Source organism: Lampetra planeri, chromosome 34, assembly GCF_965212315.1.
Source record: "Lampetra planeri chromosome 34, kcLamPlan1.2.h2, whole genome shotgun sequence".
Taxonomy (NCBI): Eukaryota; Metazoa; Chordata; class Hyperoartia; order Petromyzontiformes; family Petromyzontidae; genus Lampetra; species Lampetra planeri.
Window position 1 is genome coordinate 2,856,739 of NC_136140.1, and position 25,374 is coordinate 2,882,112.

General features: G+C 42.9%; 2 protein-coding genes across 5 annotated transcripts in view; both read left to right on the forward strand.

Moving 5' to 3' along the window:
* The window catches only part of LOC144730027 (actin nucleation-promoting factor WASL-like), a 31,661-nt gene extending 13,874 nt beyond the window's left edge, over nucleotides 1–17,787 (forward strand). For all 3 annotated transcript variants that reach the window (XM_078610492.1, XM_078610494.1, XM_078610493.1), the window contains 6 exons: nucleotides 9,523–9,691; nucleotides 10,552–10,594; nucleotides 11,127–11,280; nucleotides 13,340–13,821; nucleotides 14,233–14,341; nucleotides 15,962–17,787. In XM_078610492.1, the coding sequence (XP_078466618.1) occupies nucleotides 9,523–9,691; nucleotides 10,552–10,594; nucleotides 11,127–11,280; nucleotides 13,340–13,821; nucleotides 14,233–14,341; nucleotides 15,962–16,014 (1,010 nt within the window). In that variant the 3' untranslated portion in view covers nucleotides 16,015–17,787. The remainder of the gene's footprint in view (nucleotides 1–9,522; nucleotides 9,692–10,551; nucleotides 10,595–11,126; nucleotides 11,281–13,339; nucleotides 13,822–14,232; nucleotides 14,342–15,961) is intronic.
* Nucleotides 17,788–22,441: 4,654 nt separating this feature from the next.
* Nucleotides 22,442–25,374, forward strand: part of PUS7L (pseudouridine synthase 7 like) — a 32,966-nt gene continuing 30,033 nt past the window's right edge. The window contains exons 1-2 of one of the 2 annotated variants that reach the window (XM_078610495.1): nucleotides 22,442–22,535; nucleotides 23,748–24,449. In XM_078610495.1, the coding sequence (XP_078466621.1) occupies nucleotides 23,769–24,449 (681 nt within the window). In that variant the 5' untranslated portion in view covers nucleotides 22,442–22,535; nucleotides 23,748–23,768. The remainder of the gene's footprint in view (nucleotides 22,536–23,747; nucleotides 24,450–25,374) is intronic. The other variant, XM_078610497.1, reaches the window with a different exon arrangement.

Below are 25,374 nucleotides of genomic sequence, written 5' to 3' on the forward strand. Positions count from 1 at the left end.
TCAAAAGCATAACAAATAGTAGTATTTTTTGTAACACCATGAAATGTAGTAAAATGATCATTCATGCCAATGATGGTGGAATATTGCTGTATGGCAGCCATTTTTTAAAATGGCCACCACAACTGACGTTGGGCTTATGGTGGTGATCTGATCTCTTGTATCAGATCACCACCATAAGTGCTTGTACTAACAATGTGCCAAATGTAATGGCCTCATGAAAATAATCACAAAATGTGTTTTCCTAGCCTGCGCCTCAATAAGGGTGACGTGTTCAGATATTTACAGCATTTTTTTCCTGTACAACTGTCAACGCGGTTTTGAGCTTTTGGTATTGCATTAGAGTCAACGATGAGGGCTCAAATTTGATTATTGAGAGCATAATTTAAAGTTGATCATCCAACAGTGGGCTAATATACTTCGCCACTGCTCACAGCATTGGTAATATTCATCCAACAGACTTCGGGGAATATCACGGTGTCAATGAAGGAAGTGATCAGCTCTACACACTGCTCTCACTACCATTAGCATGACCTCCTTATTTAAAGAGGAAATTAGTCAACTCTTCCACGGAAATTAGATTTATTTATTCAGCAGAGCATTGTAGTTGCTGAAAGTCATTCCAAACAGGCATTTGGTGGTCTACAGCAAGGATTATTTCCCAACAAACTTATAAAAATAGCTGTATTTATCATTGACTTTTAATTAAAAAAAATGCATTTTCATTTGCAAACCTTGCTGAAGAAGCAATGGTGTACACTTTCAAAGATGGCAAGCAATCGAGTAATTTAAAATGAATTATATTTCATTGGAACAATGAATATTGAGCAACTATTATTATTAAATGTTTGATGAAATTTCATAACGTTATTTTAGAATGTATTATTATCGTGTAATGGTATGACATAATCTATATTTGTACCAGTCTCTAGTGGACATTAAACATATCTAGATTTGAAGCTTTCGTGACTGCAAGGATTCATACTCTTAGTTTTTTTCGGTAAAGTCACGTAGGCAAAAAATAATAATAATAAAATAAAAATAAATGGAAATAACTCAATTAAATCACGACGATTTAATTGAGTTGTTTTCATTAATTATGATTTTATTATTATTATTTTACCTACGTGACTTTACCGAATAAACCTAAGAGTATGAAATATATCTATGTACAGAGTGTGGTGGGGCTGTCACTGAGAGAGGTAGTGCGCTGAAACTTGCAGCTCGACAGAACCTATTCCTGTTCAGAAGAAACTCTGCGCTGTTTTGCATTTGTTTGATCATTTATACATGGCAGGGCACCCTGGAGGCTGTGATAAAAAAATAACAACGTTGCAATCAACTCTTGCCAATTTTTTTTTATTTTTTAATAGTTCTTTGTGAACAAAACAAAACAATGTTGTTTTGTGTTCTTTTCTAATTCAAAGCAGGACCACTTTTGTTTAAGATTCACCTCAAAAACACCTTTCATTTTCTTGTTCCACTTCGCCCGTTTTCTTCTCCTCCCTCGTTTGGGAACCATTGAGGCATCAAGCAGCAGCAGCCTCTAGCCGAACATTGTGAAGGCATTCCCAACAAAATGATCATTGATACATGACTTTAGTTGAACTACAATGTATCTGCATATGGATGTCTGAACTCACCTCAATGTTTGTTTACTTACCGTGACATTTCGCGACGTTTTAGTCTGCATTTGTACATTTAAAACACATTTTGTGATGTGCAGCACTATATTGGAATCCACCTCAGCCACTTTGTTTCACGTATAAACTCCATAATATCTGCACAGGTACAGTAATGTATATTGAAATTGATGGATAATATAATGCGTTATATTAATATATACTTCGATTCACTTCTTGAAAATTTGCCGTATTATTGTTAATGGACACATGGTGCATGAATCAACACGAGGATCTGGCCACAATGCGGAGTATAAACATGAACTCATCAACAGTATCTACGACTACACAAACAAGTCTATATCCTATACCATAGTCATTACTACGTAGTCATTTATATACGCATACATCATGCAGTGTGTGTGCTGTGCCACATATGTATTATTACATGGCACAATGGTGCGTATACGTCGTCTAGACACAATTGCTGAAGGACTTACAGTTGGTATTTTCACATTATCCAGGCAAATCCGTCTGTGCTCTGCTGCCTGTCTTGACTTAGACGTGGATTAACTCTTCGCTTGGCTCGACCCAGTCCTGCACCCAGATAACAATAGTGGGCAAACTTTACAGCAACATCCTGCATCAAATGTACCATTCACAACACGTTCGCCGGAGTGAGTTCACGTCGGTTGGCGGTGGCGTGGAGATCACGTGAGCAGGCGGTGCACCGGGACTGGGACCCACGGGGCTGGATTGGGACATCTTTGAATTTACCTGACAGACATCTGTGAAAAAGAACTTCATAGCTCATCGGATTCCTCCAGTGTTAAATTAATAGTCTGATTCGGATTGCCTCGGTGCCAGGCTGCGAAGAGCAGGAAATTGGTGGCTTTGTCAAGTGACCTTTTAAAAAATAGAACCTTTTTTAAAATCATTGAATTACCATCCAAATATCAGCTCTCATCTTGGATAAATTCAGTATTTTATTTGCTCTCTCCAGTACTTTATATGCACACGAAATAGTATAGGACTCTTACATAAACGTATGGACACTTTTTAAAAAAAGATTACATTGATTAAGGAACGTATTTTGGAAGTTTAGCGAAGCTATAACAATATACATACAGTACTTGTCATGAATGGTCCTGGTGAAAAAAAAAAATTCACATACGCACAAACAAAGCTTTATATAGCTCATCCGCATTAGACGTGGCCATTCTGATTAATCTAAAAGAGAACCGTAGGAGGGCATATTCAATCATGGGAGGGGAAATACCCCCCCCCCCCCACAGATATTTACGCGTTCATTTAGATCTCCTACATTTCTCGTAACACAAATTGTCATCGTTGAAACTGATTTTGGGAAAAAGTTACAGCAAGGGGGCCAGAATCCACACAGGGACGCGATTTGCACGAATTCCAGTCGACACTCCGTACCTAATCTGCGGACTTACAGTTGAAGCCTGGGTTTTACCCTTTTAAACATGGCCCTTAAACCATTACAAACACGCTCTGGCATCAAACCAAGATTAAATTCCAGAGGCTTACGGGAAAAAAAGGAAGTGACAGATGGCGGGCTATGTGACGCACACACAAGTTGTGTTTTCTTTTCCTCACCCACACAGCCAATGTATTTGTTTGTTTGCTTTCGACCAGCCCCTACCTCCACAGACACATTCTCTTGTTTGTTTAACAGCTCTCATAGTGAAAGCTCCCCGCTATGCATAGCTAGCAACCAACTAACTAACACAATTATACGACAGTCTAGGCATACACGTAACAAGTAACTGTGAAGCCCTAGGACTGGTATCCAAACAAGAGGGCATTGCAAGTTGTGGGATTACCCGACGGACAGGTGTGAGGACGGCGGGATGTTTTGCACGGCGCTAGCACTGTAGCAGCCTGAAGACCAGGAGCCTTGCATAGCTAGGAGTTTGGCACGAAAGTCAAGTAGCAGCAGCAGCATCAGCAGCAGCTGTCTGGGAGACAAGCGCAGCGTCCTCGCGTGCCTCGGCAAACAGTGTTCCATTGAAGAGGGCACTGCGATGGCGCGAGTGGACAACGGTGGACCCGTCAGTCACCTGCTGCACATTGGGCATGCCGAGCAGATTCCCGTGGAGTGCGCGCCCTCACGATGCGCCCCGCTAAAGAGTGGACCTTTGAACGAGACGGTGGGGGGGTCATGCTTGGAGAAAAATGGGGGGCCTGCATTTTGCCTGCCCTTCTCAAGGTCCTGTCCAGACGTAGGCTCAGCGAACGATGAAAGGGAAGCTTTGTGGATGATGCTGGAGAAGGTGCTATGGGAGGTTAGGTGTAGCCGTCCTGAGGATGAAGACGTTGATCGAATTACTACCACTTGCCTGCCTCAATTCCGCTGGAGGAAACTCAAGAAAAGAGGTATCCCGTCTTTGGCTGCCTTGTCTGTACCTCATCCCCATTTATGATAATCAAATAACTGGTAAAAAAATTCAAACGAATTCCATGTGAAGATGATGCAGGAATGTAAACATGCAGTGTTTTGGCCCAACATTGGCACGTGGTGGGAACCGTTGGCGCAACATTCCATGTTTACTGGGGTGCCAACAATACGTTAAAATGGCATTTACAACTTTGCATTCGAAATCCGTTTTTTATGACCGTTAAATTATCTGCCGTTACTGTATCTATTATATTCCATTAGGATTGTTAAACGATAACAATTTTCAAAATAATTTACGGTTCCGAATGTCAGACATTGGTAATCGTTTCTGATGTTAACAACTTTCATTCATGGCAAAGCAAAACTGCAGATACTGGGCTAATGAAGAGACATTAAACATCGCAGCTCTTATTCTTTAGGTAACACAAGTGACTAGATGATGTTAGGAATATTGTGGCATGATAAGGTAGGCAACTTGGAATGTTGTAGGTGTAATAAGGAAGAGATGGTTGTGATGGACAGGATGAGTGTGCAGGAAAAACTAAAACTAAATAATAATATGTATACTGGAGGAATCCGATGAGCTATAAAGCTCTTTTTCAAAGTTAAGAGGGCAGGTTACTGAAAGAGGGCATCCAGATGTCAGTGGCCTCAGGGACATCTGTAGCTAGATTACTTTGCAGCAAGTGTGGCATCTAGCAGAAGGGATGGCGAGGTGTGGTTTCAGCGGCAGAGGTCATGATGACCTTTTGACCTTGAAACGAGTTAAGGTGTTTAGAAGTGGTTTCTCAGTGCTATAGGTCAGTTTCAGTGACGTTGGGTTGCTGTCGTGTTACTATTACCTGTACGCATACACACGTCATATTCCTCACAAGTTAAGTTTTGATATAATGTAATAATTAGAAAAAATATATAGAGCAAATGAGTGAATGTTATTAATAAATCAAATGGATGTGGCATATTAAATAGACTAATTGCAGAAATGTGCATTAAAGAAAGCAATTAATTACATTTTTAATGTTTATAAATTAACTGGTGCACTAATGGAAAAAAAGGAAATCCGACTGTTGATGCATTCAGAGGTAGGGGCAAATACCAATCGTGTCAGTGTTTTCTATTTTTATTTTTTTTACCAAATTCGCATTCAATTTCCAGCATCTGTAATCCCGTCACAACATCCACACCCTCCTTCTGTCCATCCATTTATGCAGTTAGGGCTTAACTTCTCACTGCACATTTTCTGGCTCGTTCCTAGACAGGATTGGGCACGTGACTAGTAGCCACGGCAATAAAAATAGGTATACTGGATGTGGTGTGCAGGTGTTCGTTCGTTTCTCAATCCGCTTGTCGTGGTGAGGGTCGCGGCGGCAGCGTGTTGAGTAGTGGCGGTCCACACCTCCCTCTCCCTGGCCACAAACTCCAGCACTACTACACTATACACTCCTACACTATACACTACTACACTACACTATACACTACTACACTACACTATACACTACTACACTATACACTACACTATGCACTAATACACTATTACACTATACACTACTACACTACACTATACACTACTATACACTACTTTACACAGCTAAACTATACACTACACTATACACTACTATACACTACTATACACTACTACACTATACACTACTACACTATACACTACTACACTACACTATACACTACTATACACTACTTTACACAGATACACTATACACTACACTATACACTACTATACACTACTACACTATACACTACTACACTACACTATACACTACACTATACACTACTATACACAGCTACACTATACACTACACTATACACTACTACACACTACTAACACTATAGACTCCACTACTTTAAACAGACTCTAGCTCTTCCTGGGGAATTCACAGACGTTCCCAGGCCGGCTGAGCGACATCGTCCCGCCAGCAGCGTGTCCTGGGCCTGGACAGACCTGGCTAAAATTAACCCTGGATATCATGCCACAAGACATATGACCAGTGTGGAAGAGTAGGCCAAATGCCCTCTAGAGGGACACTCTAGAGCTCTCGTGGTGGCCCATCCTCCAGCACAGGCGTGAGCTAGTCATGTATGTATGTTGAACTTCTTTTGCACCTTACGTAGCCAAACATTCGAATCATAAAGGTGTGGGGAACAGAGCTGCACCACTACCAACTTTATTGTACCATACGGACTCATACGTTCGTATCCAGCAGTATCCATGAACACGTTTACACGAATGCATGGACATCTTTTCAACACCCACTTGAACCAAAATTAGTTTTCATAGGCACACACGCACACACCCCACGCTTCGCCTTATAGACTGCAGGCAGGGACAGCGACAGTGTACAAGCATTTGTACCAGAGTTTCCCACGTAAACAAAGGACAAAAATCCCCCGTATAGACTTTGGGGCAAGTCCTGTTCGCGAGCACCAATGAAGGCCAGCATGGCACAAGAGGGGTGGGTGGCCAGCACCACGCCCGCATGCACACACACACGCACATGTATCACTGCACACATGCAAGCTGTTCCTTATCTTACATAACACCATAATTTATTTGCTGAAAGATTAAGTAATCACAAGTAATACGATACTGCTCTTTAACAAGAATAAAAATTCGCAGTTCTTGGTTAACCCACTCCCGGATGAAAGCTTCACTATGCCGTGACGGTCATGTGGCTTCTCTGACCAGACTTCACCATACTCGATGGTGTGAGTTGGTGAAGGGGGTGGTGGTGATGGGGGGGGGCAGTACTTGTTTAGATATCACTCGCCACTGATGCTAGCTGTGTCTAAGAATCAAACTTCATTTGTCCAATGTATAGCGCATCGCACTGACTACTGCACCACCGCCCCTTTGCCGGTGGCGCGGTGATTTCACGGCAAATGTGCTTCTATTAATAACATAGCTGCAATGTGCCCCAAAAAAAATCCATAGATCGAGATGTCTTGAACAAAAACTGCGTCAATTACCCAATGTCTCAACATAATGCGCGCGGCGAGTTTCGTCATTTCAGCACGTTGCTCGTGATCTGATCTGACGCCGTCGAGACGTCACAATTGCGAGGGCGGCGCAGAAGAAAGCGTTTGTCTCTTTGCGAAGCCGACATCGGCCGTCGTCTTAAACTCCATCCCTTTTTGGGGGAATTTTTTAGTTTTTTTGGTGCCTCTATTGCAGCTGCTATTGGAGGAAGCCGCCAACACAGCGGCGCGTCCGCTATCTTGCCTCGTACTTCCGTTTGTCCAGCTGGATCCGCTGGTCCGGCCACAGATCAACTACACAGAAGCGGAATGTCACACTCATTGCTGCGTTTGGCTATTGTTTAAAATATATAATTACGCTTCAACATAGGGCCCTGTTGTCAATTCACTGCTGGATAAAGGTCTCCTGATGGCATATCGGTCACGAGGGTTGTTTGACCGTACTTCACTGCACTGACCAGTTAATTATAGCGGGGGGGGGGGGGGGTTGATGGCCCAGTGCTTTGATGGGGGTGGATCAGTTTAGATATCACACCACTTAGCGACTATCACGGCGGCCAATGCTCCACCCTAATTGTTTAAATTAAAATTATCGCTAAGTGGTGTGGTTTTTTTCTGGTGCGTTGATAAACATTTTTTAAAAAATTCTGTTAGAGTTCCCAATCATGACACATAGAATGTCAGCATTTGGAAGTGCCCTATTATCGGTCATTAAAGCATCTAATATGTAAACTAAACATCCTCGCCACTTAAAGAGTATAATTGTGGCGTCAGCTGACGTTGATTGTTTCGTTTTTCTGTTGATTTATCATCCAGTGAGATAGCATTAAAACAACACAGTCTTGAATGAAATAAATAAAGGTGTGTGAGTGGTAATGCTCCTCAGTTCGTGAGCTATAGATGTCTTGATATAAATATATAATTGTTCACTTGCACCTCCTGACATGTCCATGTATCGTTGCTTTTCCTACCAGTGCATCTCTGGTAGAAAACTGCATTTTTAAATGACGCAAAACTGACTCCCAAAAATCGAATTTGCAGCAATTTTTCATTTAAAATGTTTTAAATTATAGCCCAATGCTATCTGTGCAATTTCATCGGGCAACACATCCATGTATACCTCAAGTACAAAACTGCATCTCCCAATGTTAGCGAATTTCCCGTGGAAGCTGCTATCAGAAAACTACTTTTGAGATGCCTCCAGATAATCCCTTGTCCACAGGAGAGGTGCTGAACTCTCCCACTCGCCCCACGATAGAAACGTTTGTCATGTGGCAGTCAAACCAAAATGTAAACTAAACATCTAATTGAAGCATGAATGTTTTATGTGTACAAATGTGCTGCCCTGGCTGGGAGGATTAACTTACCCTACTTGAAATTCTGCCTAACCACAGGATGGCTGCCAAGATATTAACCCAGGATCTTTTTAGTACCAGCCCATTGCTGTGGCATCTAAACCACAAAGCCATCTCTTAAATACACTGTTTCTTTTAATCACCAGATTTGTATTCATTGTTCTTGTCTTCATCGTTGTGTGTATATTGTGTGTGTGTGTGAGCAGGGTTATATGTGGTATGTATCAGGGGTGTGCAGTGTGTAGGAGTCTTGTTTATGACTTGGTGTCTGTAACGGGTGTGAATATGTGGTCTTAATTATGGTAAGTCACGTGTATGGGTATTGTGTTTTAATGTTGTGTATGCGTGGTGTGTACGAGGTATCCGTTGGTAGAATGAGTGTTGTTTGTGAATTGGTCTGATGAGTATTTTGCGAAGTTAATGCACTTGCTCTCAGAATAGGTAACGGAGGCGTGGACTTCCTTGTGGAAGGACGATACGGAAAATGTATTTGTCACGTGTCCTTGCTGACCAACCCTGTTGTCTGAAATATGTTGAGTCGAGAATTTAATTTCAGACTACCATCATACAAGCCCTCTTACACCGATATGAGATATGCAATGATTTAGTAATCTTACAAGTAACAAATATGCGATTGAGTGAAATCAAGAATGATGCTGATGATGTGCATGACAGATTAGTGCTTGCGCGAATGAGTGATCAATATTAATTGGAGCGTATTAGGATGGGAGTCTTGGAGACATCTGTGCGTTGGTAATTCTACGGATGATGAATGAGGGAAATGAGTGAGCGAGATCATAGGGAATAATGCAAATTTTCTTAAGCATTAACCCAGATACCCAAGAAGAACCGTTCGGAAAGATCACAAGACTGTCGTAGCTATTCCTATGATTAAAAGTATCATCGTTACAGTAACGTCTAGGCACCGTAAATCGGTGAATGGATTATGAGTGCTATCGCAAAATCATATTGGTTATCGTCAACTGAAAACTCATTTCTGTAAAACTCCTTTTTTCGCGATTAGTTTGTTGTCCTTCCCCCGCACGTCCGATTAGTGGGGTTGGCTAAGTATGGTGCGAAAGAAGTTCACACCATACATACAACTGCATGGTTCGTGCTCTCTCTCTCTCTGCAGCAATGTCGTCAAACACACTCCCCATGCAGCAGGCCCGGCCCCTGCCCGTGATCCCCAACACACCGACGGCACCGATACCGAGTGGCAAGTCCAACAACAACAGCAGCAGCAGCAGCAAGAAGAAGAAGAAGTTCTGCAAGGCTGACATTGGGATGCCCAGCAACTTCCAGTGAGGCGGCAATGCCATACTCCTCGCACACGCAGAGTTATCTTGCTGAAACAAAGACACGGACAAATAGCCCCCATGGAGCCTGAACAGACTGTTGTGGAAAATGCTGTTAGCGAGTACGGCACTGGACGAGCTGCGTGGCCAACGCCACGCCGGCCGCCTTTGTCTCCTCAGTGGTAACTTTACACACCGCACCGGGTGAGTCGACCCTGGGAAGGCCCATGACCGGTTCAGATAATCGTCACTGGTGTTGGCCGTGAGTGGGATTCAAACGCGGGTCGCCGGGTTCGTAGCGCAGCGTAGCGCTAACCGCTACAACTGCAGTTCCACATCGAAGAGGACATTAATTCTAGATTTGAAGCTTTCGTGACTGCAAGGATTCATATTCTTAGGTTTTTTCAGGAAAAGTCAAGTAGGTAAAAAATTTAAATTAATAAAAGTTAAATAAAATAAAATATATTATTATTTTATTATATTATTTTATTTTACTTTTATTAATTTGAATTTTTTACCTACGTGACTTTACCGAAGAGGACATTGCTGAAACACACCTCATATTAACACGGTCGGCTACGTACGGTGCAAAAATAAGTTCAACGTACTTACATACATAGCAACAAACGTAGCACCCAACATTCAACGTTGACCCAACGGTTCCAACCACATGCTATTGTGGCATGTTGCCCGGGATGGGGTTACTCTGCCGGCACGTACATATGCGGTCGTGATCCTGACTGCGAGAGACCACTCGTCCGTAACGGGCCACTTTCTAAACGCAGAACAAAAATAATGAGAGAAGTATATTGCAGGGACCTTTACATTGCTTCCGTTTTGTTCCAACGGTTCGTTGTGTATTTCAGACACGTTGGACACGTTGGATGGGACCCCAATGCTGGCTTTGATGTGAGTGAATGCATTATATCAAGTTGCCATAATTATCATATCCCTTTCTAAAAAATCCCTCCTTTTTATGGAGAGACTCGACCTTGCCATAGGAATGAGGAATTTCCAATCGTTGACAAAGGGCTGAAAACGGTGGTGAGATGTTAACTACCTTACCTGGTATACAGAAGGTCGTGGGTTTGATCCGGACTCCGACGACCTGTATATTTGGAGTTTGCATGTCCTCCCCGTGGTCACGTGGATATTTCTCTGGGTCCTCCAGTTTTTCCCTCCACATTTACAAACACGCGTTTGGAGTATTTAAGCTACTATACATTTTCACGTGATAAGCCACTTCGTTCAGATATCATTTGTGACCAGGTCACTTCTGAAAAAGAGCTATGTAGCTCAGTGGGGCCTTGCGTGGTAAAATAAAAGAATGAACAGTGAAAAGTTAGTCATAGTTAGTTTCAATGCCCGATTTCAGAAGGACATCACTTTGACGACAACACGCCACCCTAATTGAACCCCCCCCTCCACCCCCACGCTGCAGACCAACGTCATGGACCCGCAGCTGAAGAAGCTCTTTGACAGCGCTGGCATCTCCGAGTCGCAGCTCAAGGACAAGGAGACGTCAAAGATCATCTTCGACTTCATCGAGAGCCACGGCGGCCTGGAGGGGGTGAAGACCGAGATGTCACAGCAGCGTAAGTCGACGCTGAGATCCCGCGCCACTCGCTCGTCGCGTGCAACACCACGATGTCCGCTCGTGATGTCCAGTACGAGCCTAGCGAGCCGTTAAGGAACATCGGCACAGCTGATGGCGCTCCATGTGAAGTTGGATTTTTTAAAACTATTTTTATACGTAAAAATAATTGCTAAAGATGTGGCCACTGAGATTGTGGTCCTTTGGTGTTGCGTCTCGATAGTAGAATGAGTGAGGCGCTAAGATAAGGACGGATGAAATCGGGGTGCGACACTTCGACACCCATTTAATATTGCAGCGATTGGTAGGACCTTTGGTGACTGCAGTAGTAACATGAAGCCATTATTTAAATATACATACAACTTACATATGACTGTACTTTTACACACACGATTCTATGAATGTTTTGCGAGCAGAAGAATTTATATTAATTGACGAACTGATGATTTTTTTAAACGCCTTTACTCTTTTCTCGACCTTTTCAAATATTTCCGCAGCCTTACGAGTAATTTTCTAACCAGTTGAGATCTCACAGCATCTTACTAATGTAATGTTGACTTAATATGTTATATACCCGCGGAAATTGTACTACATTTTGTTATTGGAGTGTGGAATTTCCACCTCACGCCCAGGTGCGCCTCTGTAGATAGACTATCACCCACTCCTTTCCTGGGCATGAAAACACTTTGACTTAAGATTCTCAAATCGTAACCAGTTTTGTGTCGATTGCATACACTGTGCTTCATGTTTCTCCGGTGACCAGCAGCAGGCTTTACCTGATTCACATCGGGTTTAGCATCACTCTCCACAGGAGTTGGGTGTATTTCTTGACTCACCGGTCCTGCTGATCGTATGTTTGTGCTTAGCAGGAGACGTTAAGCAATTTAGAACTTTAGGATGGCTGTGCCTTACAAGCAAATCAAAGCAACCGTAATGTTTGGGGGGTGGGGGGCCCACATTTTATAAACGTTGCTTTTCAAATGTTGTGAGTTAGAAAGCCAGCGACTCAACTATATTTGCGGCAAGTTTTAACTCCCTAGCCCCTGAACGATAATGATTCGAATTTACATCAGTGACTTACTTCCGTTGCCACCATCAGCCATGGTCAATCTACTGCTGGATGAAGACCTTTTAAAAGCATCGCCATCTATCACCATCCTGCCATGTAATACAAATAATTTCAACTTGTAGTATTTACTCACTCTCAGAGAAAGTAGGCCTCGGCAATGTAAGGAAATTTACCATTTTTACCGGGTAAAATGGTAAAGGTAAAGGGTAAAGGTGTCGACATGCCAAGGGGTAAAGTAAAGGGTAGGGTAAAGGTAGCCCGGAAAAATTACCCAGTAGGGTAAAGGTAGCGCGAAATATTACCCGGTAAATACCTTGTTTACCGCTCGCTAAAAGCTCTGTGTCGCAGTCCGTGGCCTCCATTTAATATTGGAATCATCGAGAGTATTCTATACTCGCTTTACTACCCGGCTTTGCCCAAGATTTGGATTCTTGTCTTGGATTAATACACAGCCTACGTGGAGGGTGGGGGGGATGCGTGACGTCAGCAGGCACAATGCGTGACGCTGCCGCATGCGGGTGACATCACAGATGTGACGTCACCGCTCACTTGCAGTGCTAAATATATCCATTATTGCGCCCCCCCCCCCCCAAAAAAAAAATATACAAAAGTCTATTTTTATACTTTTTGCATTGTGTACAGTCTGGAAGATGCCCACATGCCAAATTTCTTATATATAGATGAATAAAGCACTCTACCTAGCCGCCTATGACCACGGGAAGGGAGTTTCACAGCGTTTGTGTCATCCACAAACCCTCACCTCCACAGTGCTGGATTCCAGGCGGGCACCACCACTGCCCGGCAATAGCCACAGACGTAGTTCTCGCCTACCTAGCACCCGCGCACGAGCAGATGTATTGTGACTGAGCCACGTGCGAATGTGCGTCTGTGTGTATTCGACATGCTGTGCAAGTGTTATTCTGTTGAACCACAACGTGCATTTTGTCTCCCTTACTGATCGATCATCCACCAACGCGACTGCCTCTGCCAGCACCCAGGGCCGGCCCGCTGCCACCAACACCCCCCCAGATAGAAGCACCGCTGCAGCCCTCCAAAGGTCGCAGCCACAGCTCCCGCCCGCTGCCCTCCCGGCCGTGCCCTACTCTGCCCCCGAGCCTGCCGCCGTCGCCGCAGCCGACGCATCAGCCCCCCTTCAACAGCAGAGCCGTGCCACCGCCCCCGCCGCCCACCCAGCGCGGCGTTGCCTTCTCTCAAGCGCCGCCGCCGCCTCTGCAGGGTCCGAGGGCACCGCCGTGCGGGCCGGCCCCGGGCCCCCCGGCCATGTCGGCACCACCGCCGCCGCCGCCGCCCCCGCCGGCGAATAAACCCCCTCCACCAGGGGTACCCCCTCCACCCATGCAAACTGAGCCACTCGCCCAGGGAGGAGGTGGAGGAGATGATGGAGGAGGAGGAGGAGGAGGGAGACGCGGGGCACTGCTGGACCAGATCCGCCAGGGTATCTCACTCAAGGCTGTGAGTTGACGCAATCGGTCTTGAGATTCGACTTCGTCGTGTGTCTTCTTTTCAAATGTTTTTAAAATTATTTATCACCCCGCAATATTATTCAAATTGTGCCATCGACTTCACGCCACGAGACGGAAGTGTCTGAATTAAATGAAGGGACGTGTTTTTATGTTTCTCCGATTCACGAGCTTGATCTATAATTGTGTTCACATGAATTTCCACACATTTAGATGCATGGCCACTGTCACAAAATTGCGTTCGTGGTAGCAATCTGCATTGTGCAGCGGCTGTTGAACTGGATTCTTGCCCTGCATCTACATCAGCCGTACCAAAAAAGAAGACCGCGTGCCTGGTGAACCATTCACCTCTTCCGACATCCACCATGCGTAAATACGCGTGTCATGTTCCCCTTGATCGCAGGCTGAGCTCACGAGCCCTGCCTCATCCTCTTGCACGGAGGATGTTCCCGGTATTGCGGGCGCGCTCATGAAAGCACTGGAGATGAGAAACAAAGTCATCCATTCCTCCGGTGAGAACGCAACGCTTTCACGCACCGCTTTCCACCACCATCATCAAGAGCATTTCAATCGGCTGATTATGATCCTTATTAAATATCGCCACTGTAAATGTTCATCATCAGCCATGGTCCAGTCCACTGCTGGATGAAGGCTTCCCCCAAGCCAGCTGCCACCGCTCATGATCCCACGATCCAACAATCCACCTTGCTCCTTTACAAGAAGTGATTTCATCACTCCATCTCTCGTAGTCGACATTCTTCCATGCGCGTTCAACTCCCTGGCTGCCACACTTTGCCAGTCTGAGCCTAAACTATTTCGTCATCTCCAGACAGTGTCCCACCTCAGTACTAACCAGGCCCCGAAAATCCAGCTTAGCTTCCAATATCTGATGAAATTGGTTACATTTATAGTCAAACTAAAAGTTTTAGCTTCTGTACAAACAATATTATTCAGCTGCGTGTGTTTAGGTGAGCAACCACTGGATTATTTTTGGCCGATTGGGTCTCATCAGAATTCTAGATTTGAAGCTTTCGTGACTGCAATGATTCATATTCGTAGGTTTTTTCGGTAAAGTCACGTAGGTAAAAAATTCAAATTCATAAAAGTATTTTACTTTTATTAATTTTAATTTTAAGTAGAACAATTAATAAAAGTATTTTACTTTTATTAATTTTAATTTTAATTTTTTACCTACGTGACTTTACCGAAAAAAACTTAGAAAATGTCTCATCAGAAGTCAGGCTTGTTAAACAAATGCAGCTGGGTTACTGGGCGTTATTGGGAAGAACACATAATCGAAGGGTTCACCAAAATAGCAATACTTTATATTCTAAACTCATCATGCGTCGTGGAGGAGCATTATGTCAATTATTTAGATTCCCATTGACGCGAGGCAACTGCAGACCAGGGGCACACGGAGAGAGCGCTGTATTGTATCTCAGTGAGGGCGTCTTGTCTTTACAGAATCTCTGGTTCTTCAAGTGCTCGTCTGCACACCAAAACGTTTGATGGCACTGACATGTGCTTTTAATAATAATAATAACAACAACGTCATTTTATAGAGCGTCATCCATGCAATTTCATCCCACTACTCTGCGCCAGTCCCTTTCACAGATGACAAAAAACCCCTACTACTTAGCAAATACAAATATATTAACATAAATAACGAGAGAGAAAAATACACATGACAAGAAAAAAAGAATCACAAAGAAATAAGTAAGCTCGGTTTCCATACCCCAGACTAAATAACAAGCCCACGGTTGTAACCATGCAGGACCACGATACAAAGTGCGGCCCAGTTACACACTTGAAGTCCTTCATGCATCACATCCTTGAATGTGTTCGTTCAGTGTTTAGATTCCCCCGTTAGTGGGGGTGATATTACATTTCAAATGAAACCCTTTGAACCTTTCAACATAACTGTTATCAACACTGTCGGCCAGGAGTCAGCAACCACAACAACAAGAAGGGGCACATTTTTTTCTAATTCGGTATAACAAAAATAACAACTCAATATTTCACGAGCCGCAATGCAATGTGAATAAGGTCACGAAGCGCTTGTTTCTCGGACGTATTTTTCGTCATCTTGTTTTATTGGTGACATCCTTTTAAATGTAACTTTGTTACCACAGATGAGGACGATGACGAAGAACCGGAAGAGGATGACGATGAATGGGAGGATTAAAGTCGAGCTATCGAAGACGGGATTTTGTAATGTAGAACAAACGGCACGTGCACCGATGCACACACGCACCAACTGAGGCACCACACAAACGTAGAGTTCGTGATAAGGTTTTTTTTTGGATCAGATCGCGTAAATGTAAATGTGTCGTTCGCCCACCTCCACCCGACACGGCCTGTGAATAAGGTTTGTCACGCAAACGAAACGCGCCAATTTGTTACTCCACATACCGTTGTGCTAAATTAGTAACAAATTGGCACGTATCGTTCACGTGACAAACCTTCGGGTGGAGGTGGGATCTATGCCATATTTCAAGTCACGTGATATAATCCCCCCAAAAAACGTCACCGTGAATAATATTGGTCGCGAAAGGCAACGTGTTGAATTTACACACGTGTAGCGTTCGCGTGAAATTATGTTGTGAGTGCCCGTAGCAATTACATGGTAAAACAACTCTTTGACCAACTGTGTCTTAAGACCTAACAAAAATGGGACATTTTCACGTGTTTTAAAGTGTCTTCTCCCCCTCGTATATATAACAGCTATGCCTGTGACAATCATAACATGTAGGAACGATTCTTTGACTTTTTTTCCTGGTTCTTTTTCTGATGTATTTGTAATGTCGACTGACCCACTCTATTCAAAACAGCAATGAGCTGGCTGACATGTAATATCAATATGAATCTACGTGTTTAAGTGCAGACATGACATTCACTGTTTCGAGTATTTCATTAAAATATGCAATGTGGGGGTGGGTAGGGGGGTTGCAAAATGTCTCGTTTATTTTCCAATATTACAGTATTTTTACTCATGTTAAATATGTACAAAATGTGATTTTTCTTTTTTGGTATCAATGAATTCATGTTGCTTTCATCTGTAAGTGATACAAAATAAAATCTATTGTAAGTGTTCAGTGGAAAGGGCAAAGCCAGTCGATGATCAGGGGGGAATTAAAGGGCATCAAATGCGTCGCACATCTGACCATCAATGTGCACTCTTACCAATGAGCCGCCCATACCCAGTGCAGTGTTTGTGCGCAGTGATGCAACTCTGGTCCTCTACAGACGTTCGCAAATCCGACCTTCGCCAACACGCTAACGTGTTCTCAATCTCACACGCCCAGCACGTTTGCCCATGTTAAACGCAGTTTGCGCTTTACCATCAGGTGGTCAAGGTGTGGCTGGCATTTTAATGTAGATGTTCGCATGGCTATCAATTTCACATATCCGCATATGTCTAAGTGCACAGTGAGTCGGATGGCTGATGATATTTCGCTGTTGTGTGTTTCCTGCTCCAAGTGGTCACCTCCAACTAAAACTGTGTTTTTGTTTGCTGTATACCTGGAGATGCAATGGTACAAACAATCTGTGTTTTTCTCGGCCACCAATGGGTCATTTGTAGATACTTCAGTCAATGCAGATTTTTTTTTAAATGCATTTCTTATTTTTTTGTGATTATAAAAAAATGTGTGTTAATATGTACTGTAGTGGCATTGTCATGTATTCTAAATACAGTACCTGAATATGAACATAAATTACTTAGATGCGGTTTGGAATACAGTCAATAAACGGTATATTTTAAACCTGTATCCGTGGGTTATATACCATTGTTATGAGATCGCATTCGCTAAATTATTAATAATCATATATTTAGTTCCCACTGACTCCAAACCATGAGTTTTTCTAATGCTTAATGTTATAATGATTCAGGAGATTGAACGGTACCTGTGTTGACGTCACTATTTTAGTTCAGAAATAAAACGTTTGGAATTTCAAACATTGGTCTGGCTAATGTTGCACCTCACTGCTGCACACTATTGTTTAAAAGAATGTGTTACAATGACACACGTAACAATTGCACCTTCCTCCGTGCTTACACTCAATTGCTGGAAGTGTCTGCGTTCATCGGCATTCTCGTCTGCGCATTATAAAGTCGAATTTGTAATCCCTCAAACTTTGGTAAGGTAAAGAAAAGAACAATGGATTATAATATATCTGCACGTGAGGGTTGGTGTCGGCTATCGTCTCAAATCGCTGATACTCAGAGAAGAACCACCCCCAGTGCCTCGACCGAAATAATTTATGGGCCAGAGCAGAAATCGGAAACCACCTAAGGAGAGTATTGTAAATATTTAGTCGAACTGATTTATTTATATGGCTAATGAGAATGAATTGCTTGATAACCCTCTCATTTCAAATGGTCCTCACATAATTGACTATGAATGGCCACGTAAATAAATTTGAACTGCTCAAGCTATGCCAGCCACCTCAGATGGGAATCTACCGACAGGCGACATTTCAGGTCCTGGCTCATGGACTATTTATCTCCAAAGGGACCCAAGAGTTCTAGATTTGAAGTTTTCGTGACTGCAAGGATCCATACTCTTTGCTTTTTTCGGTAAAAGTCACGTAGGCTAAAAGAAAACAAATAAATTAAATCACGACGTTTCGGAGGCAACACAAGCTTCCGTCTTTAGGTGGATCCGTCACAGCAAAATTACTGTATCGAAAACACCAAAGAGTAGGGAGTGTTCAGAGCATAGCCATTCACGGTCACCCAACCACTTTGTCTTTCTAGAAAGTGTACTTGCACTCAGCACTCCCTCAGCTAGTATGATTCGCTACATACGGTGCGAAAGAAGTTCAACATGCATACATACATGTGCTGTACAACGAGTCTGAATATGTAACTCAGTGATCCTGTCAAAAACAACACAGTTCTGGGGCAATGATCGAGGCAAATAAATATAAGCAACGCTCGTTCACACACATTGATCACAACATGTCCTTCCCTTGTACCTCCGATTAGCACTGTTGGTTACTTACGGTTTGAAACAAAGTTCAACAGACATACAACAGATAAGTAGAGAATCATCAGATATTAGTCGTCAATTGATATCAAATTCGGAGTAAATACTAAAGGCAAAGGTAAACACGTATATTTGGTTAAAGCAAAGCCATTTCCCCCATATTTAACAGTTTTACATCCCAGTAACCCTGACACCCAAGTTTACCAGCTAGGATGGAAGAGAGTAACATATACACAACGTCACAAGAGATGCGAATACAAAACACAGTTTGAGTTTGATGCAAAATGCTGTTTTAGAATCAGGTCAATACATCTAGATCTATTGTTGGTAAAGGAACTTCTGGTAAAACCCTCAACTCTGTTTAACACTTAAACTATGGCGCTGTTCAAGGCTCTGGGAAGTCAAGCAACGTTTAATATTGGCAAGGATCTTTTAATTAATTGCATTGGCTGTTCTGTGCGTTAGTGGGTATGTGACTCAGAGATAATCGTGATACCCCGTCGACGAATGAGAACTGGAAACCCCGAATTCCAGTACTATGCGACTCGTTTTGGACAGCTCTACTGTGCTGCATCATGTTTAACACAATTGAACCAAATCACACGAGTGTACGATGAAAGGATAATGAGAAACATGTAGCTCATGTGATTTAGACACAATATACCTGACTGCAAGGTTTAGCTGTCCACCAAGACATTTGTTCAATCAACCATTTGGTAGAGTTGAGTTGTACAAAAAAGGTTTAAATTAAGTGCATGCTGACACAGCAGTGTGAAAGGACTTGTTATAAAAGTCCAGTATCAGAGAAAAGGGAACTAGTTGGACGTGTGCTTGCCTAAAAATAAACGTTTGGTCAATGACGTGTAAAACATCTCGGAAAATATTTCAGTTTATAGGAACACCCATTTCCCGATGTAAAATAAGTAGAGTATAGTGCATTTGTTAAATTAAGTAATTTTCCAACATCTGGAAATATATTCAAGGTTGGTGATATGCTATGCACTTTCTTTTATGACTGTCATGCCCAATAAAATAACAAAATGCACAATGTTAATAACCCAACCATAACAATTTGTCTTTAATAACATTGACAAACGCTGATCTCTAAACCAGGTGACAGCCCATTGAGAAAATGCATATTTTGCAAGATTCTAGGTCGAAACATCCACGTAGATTACACAACTCTCTAGATGCAAAATTTTTAAAAGTCTAACGTGATTTCCTTCACACTAAAATTAATTGCGTTCCCAATATTAAGTATGGGAAATTGCTGACTTCCTTTATCTTCAGTTATCTGCCCAAGGGCAGGTTCTGGACTCACATTTGCCTTATCCAGCCCCATCCTTTGTTTTTTTTCTTCAACTCTGCACACATCCCGCCTTCTATTATTCAGATTATATGAATAGAAATAATCTAATTTCCTCTATTATATATTTATTAGAAAGAAGCAAGGGTGTTCGGTGGGATATGTTTTTAAGGGATTTATGATTTGTATCCATCATATGCCTGGTTTCCAATTCACCTTTTGTTTGGATAAGTGCAATTAACCATATTTGATTAAAAAATGAAGAAATGTTGATATGATGAATTCAAATGTAAATGTATTTTCTTCCAAAAGAAATATGTTACTTGAGAATAGGATAATTATATAAGAACTTAATGCTTTGTGGAATACATATATCTATGATGTGGTGAATAATTTTAAGTTTGAAATAAGACATTCTTTCAATTACAGTTATCATCAAGAACATACTGTGAAAAGCGCGTGAATAACAGTATATAATTGCAGTAGTATGATGCATTGAAGAGAAACAATTGCGTTTTGGAAGACGATGTTACCCAACTGTTATGAATGAATAATGATTCAAATAATCCCTATTAGTTCTACTGTTTAATTAAAATCCGGTGATTGTATTTCCAAATAATTAATTTCCAGTCTCAAGAGTCTTGTATGGTAATTTATATAACTGTATATGTCTTCATTTGCACGATCGTCATAATGTGTCGTCTCAATGTCATAATCGCATGTAAACACTCGTTAATTGACTGATAACATCTTCATAAATGGAGGATTGCAGAGAGTGTGGGGCATTCTGCATTGGCTCACTGTCTGGCTCGTTTGTCTGTGGTTCCTTGTGTCTCGCAGTTGTCGCTCTGTACTAGAGAGAGCAAACACTCTGTGTTACAAGTTGACATCATTCTTATAATTCTGGCTTTTAGCATTCATCCCCTCTTGCCCTACTAAACAAAACATTTTTAAATACATCCGCTTCTTCAACATCTCTGGGTGTGCATGTTTCCATTTTTTTGAATGTCTTGTGCACTTAAACAGTATTTATTTTAGAGATAAAATCTAAAAGTTCACTCTGCTTGTCATGATTCTTAAAATATGTAATATCTTATATTATATTAATTTGACATTTCCTGTGAGTACTTCCACCTTGTCCAAGACGCCTGACTGCTGTGGAAGAGTAGGCCAAATACCCTTTCGAGGGGCTCTCTGAAGCAGTAGCCTGAGCATGTAATTGCAGGGATGTGCCTTTACCTTTCGCACACTTTCAATTTTTTTTCCTAATATTATCTGGTTTCCTCCCCATTACTTAAACAGTAAGAATATAATAATTGTTGTTGGTCAAACATCTCAATGCAGGACCCTCTTGAATATGAAAGTCTTTGGACTCAGTGTGGCTTTCCTGGGCGAATAGGGTGCCGCGGTAGTGAGTTATTAACTATGTGGTGTACAGGATGTTGTTGATTTGATCCTGACCCTGACGCCTGCTGTATATTTGGAGTTTGCATGTCTCTGGTCGTGTGGATTTGTATCTGGGTCCTCCGGTTTTCCCCTCTAAATTTAGAAACGCGCGTTTAGGGGCCTTCTATAAATGACGTCACGCAATTTTGGACGATTTTTTACCCCCCCACCGTCACACGGCATCACAAAAAGTCAGACCCATCCTCAAATATGACGTCACAAAGCTCTGCCTCCCACCCCCCAAAAACAAAAACATGCTTCAAATCGCTTTAAACTATTGTCATTGTAGTGCGTATTTAATGTGCCGCTGCACTCTGATGTTGTAGGAAAAAACATTTATTAAAGCGTCTATTTAATTAAGTAGAACGTGTTGTCGATATTTATTTAAAGTTGCGCATTTTGATGTGATGTCACATTTCTGAAACCCCCCCCCCCTCATCACCCATCGCCACAAATGTCTGACCCCACCCCCCCCCCCCCCCTAGGTGCGTGACGTCATTTATGGACGGCCCCTTAGAGTATTTAGCTACTTTAAATTTCCACTTGATTAGACTATAATTTGTGGCCAGGTCGCTTTTGAAAAAAAACCCAGCTACATAACTCAAGTGGGCCTTACCTTCTAGAATAAAACAAAATACAGTAGTATTTTTGTTAAAGAAGTCCATATAGTAATGAGTATCAAAACCATTGAAACTCAGTCAATCATTTGGCCTCATACAATCGGGTGGTGGGTGTGGGTGCTGAATGAACAGCGCCCTCTCGCGTGAGATTCGGCGATGTTTCCGCTCTTGTGATTGGCCGAGACGAACGTCCCACTTGTTTCCGCGGGACCAATCGGATCGGCCGTTACATGTTTTTCTTAATTCTGATCCGGGTTCACGAGGCACACGGACTCCGCTCTCTGTGTGTGTGTGCTGTCCGCCCGCGTGAAAATTCTGTCGATATTTTAAACGTATTTACAACGTAAGACTTTCTCAATGTTATTGTTGTTGTGTTGGGTTTTTTTCCCACCTCCAAGCAGGCTTGGCCGTGTCATTACCGGCGCAGAATAGTGCAAAGTATATCTTGAAACTATGTATCGTACGGTATTCATACTCCATTGCTCTGCGTCGCTGTCAGCGTAATCATCTACATTGTATTGTGCCCTATATAGAGTGGGATCGACGGTGCCATTATAAGTTGCCCGTTTAGTGGTGAAACTAAGTCGATCTTAAATAAGTTATCGAAGGCACGTACAAGCGTGCGCTTTCAGATTCTTGAGTTTCAACACGTGCTATTTCCTAATTCTTAGGTTTCAATGAATGGACTCCCATTTAGGATGGCTGGCTTAAGGGACCGTCCATAAATGACGTCACGCACCTGGGGGGAGGGGGTCAGACATTTGTGATGAGGGGGGGGGGGGTGAGAAATGTGACGTCACATCAAAATGCTCAACTTTAAATACATATAGACAACACGTTCTACTTAATTAAATAGACTTTAATAAATGTGTTCTACAACATCGGAGTGCAGCGCCACATTAAATGCGCACTACAATGACAATAGTTTAAAGCGATTTGAAGCATGTTTTTTTTTGGGGGGGGAGGGCAGAGCTTTGTGACGTCATATTTGAGAGGGGTCTGACTTTTTGTGACGCCGTGTGACGAGGGGGGGGGGGGTAAAAAATCGTCCAAAATCGCGTGACGTCATTTATGGACGGCCCTTTAATTTGGGACTGTGCTGAAGTAAAATGTGTATCTGGTGTGCAAGATCGGACTTTGGGTTCAAGTTAAATGTATGAGTAAAATTAATGAGAGGTTCAATGAGAAATGAACTGACGGATTTGAATGGCAGTGTTGAATTAAGTAGTTAACACTTGGTTTGACTAATACTCGTGGAGTATTTTAAACGTCACAACATTTGCAAAAACACTCCAAACATGTTCGTCAGTAGCACTGGCGTTGAAAGGAAAAATGTGTAATAGGCAACCTTAATGGGCTTAAAACTTAAATACATTTTAGCCTAAACACTTCTGCATAAGTAACCAGACTAATGTATTGGCATACTTTGTTTCCGCATTAAAACGTATCCTGAATACCTGTGTGTGTGTGTGTGAGCTGTATGTTTCTTCTCCTGTGGTTATTACGAAAGGTGGTTGACGCATCCCTTAATGTGCTCATTGTTTCTGATGAGAAGTGCACGGCGGTTGCAGGCGCCATGGAGGAAGACCAAGAGGGCGGTGTGGACGATGCACAGCGACACTATTACATCGGCAGACACCCCGGATTCTGCGGGGCCATCAAGCTGTCTCCAGAGGACTTCATCGTCGTAGAGATCGATGAGCACAGCAACAGAGCGGACGCCGATCATTTGGTACCGGGCGATGGTCCTTCAAGCCGACTTGCGCCTCACGCTCCCTTCCCCTGTGCACCAGTCGAAGCCAAACGGCCAAAGCTTGACCCTGAGCGGTGCGTTAACGTGCCTGCGGAAATTGTGGTGCGGTGCGACTTTCCTGCCGTGGCGAGCCCGGCTTCTGCGGAGCGTCGCCTGGGTGAAGGCGTTGCGGAGGAGGAGGTCGAGGTGGCAGAATCCAGCGAGCAGCTCCTCCCGGACGCGATATTTGACGACGCCGACGCGGACGCGGCTCTTGAAGCCACTTGCGAGGTGACGGGCGTCCGAAACTCCGTGCTCGCGGAAGACGTGGCCGAGGCGCTGGGAGATTTCGCAGCGGCGGAGCGCGAGGCGGCGATGATGCTCTTGCCCGCGCGTGAAAGGAGCGACGCCGGAGGCCTCTCCCTTGGACTCTTCCCGGACAAAGAGACGAGAGCCGAGGTCCATCGCACGGTCCGTCAGAGGTTTCCCTTCCTCAAGACGATCACCAGTGGCACTGAAATTAAGGTGAGCGCACTCGAAGCGCAGGTCCATCGGCCGAGTAAATTGGTGCTCGGTATTTTAGCTGACTTCAGATATTTCTGTATTTTTGTACGTTTCTGCATATTTAAATTGGTTATTCAGTGTGCTTGAGTCATGTGAAAGGTCACTGGTTCAAATCTAAGACTCATCTCACAGCAAGCTAATGTCGTGCAGTAAAAAAATCATTTTTTTTATGATTTGCGTTGACTTAAATGGGTCACAGTGCATAACAGTGCTATATTTGAAATAATAGTGCAAGCTCTGTGACATCCTGATAATTAACATTACTTAAAGTAATGTTCTTTTAGCTCCCAGAGTACTTTCTCTGCCTGGCTGTCACAATTGTGAACCTGGGGTATGGACGTTCCTCACACCATGCAGGGTGAACCAGTGTGCTCCAGTCGTGAGCATGCTATGCTATGAGCCCAGTGGCCTGAGCTCAATTCCCGTCTTCAGCGAACATCGGTGACAAGTGATATCAGAACCGGTCCTGTTCTCTCCCCATCCAACCCACACTGACCAGCATGGTGAAGTATGGTCAGAAATCTCCCTTGACTGACAACGGCATGTGGATGCCTTCATCATATTGATGCCTTGAAAATGGCTGGCATTTTTAAAATTGTTCTACATATGGCAGTAGTGAACATGTGCAAGATTCGATTAATGATGATATTTGTTATTCTTCTTGGTTCTTTCGGTAAAGTCATGTAGAATTGAAATAATAAAATAATAAAAATAAAGATTTTTTAATTTTAATTCTACGTGACTTTACCGAAAGAACCAAGAAGATGAATCCCTACAGTCACGAAAGCTTTAAATCAAAATATTTGTTATTTATAATGCCCGTGGTCTGAATCAACGACGGCATTAATTCGTAGCACGTTCACCGAGTCCCCTGTCGCTACCAGTG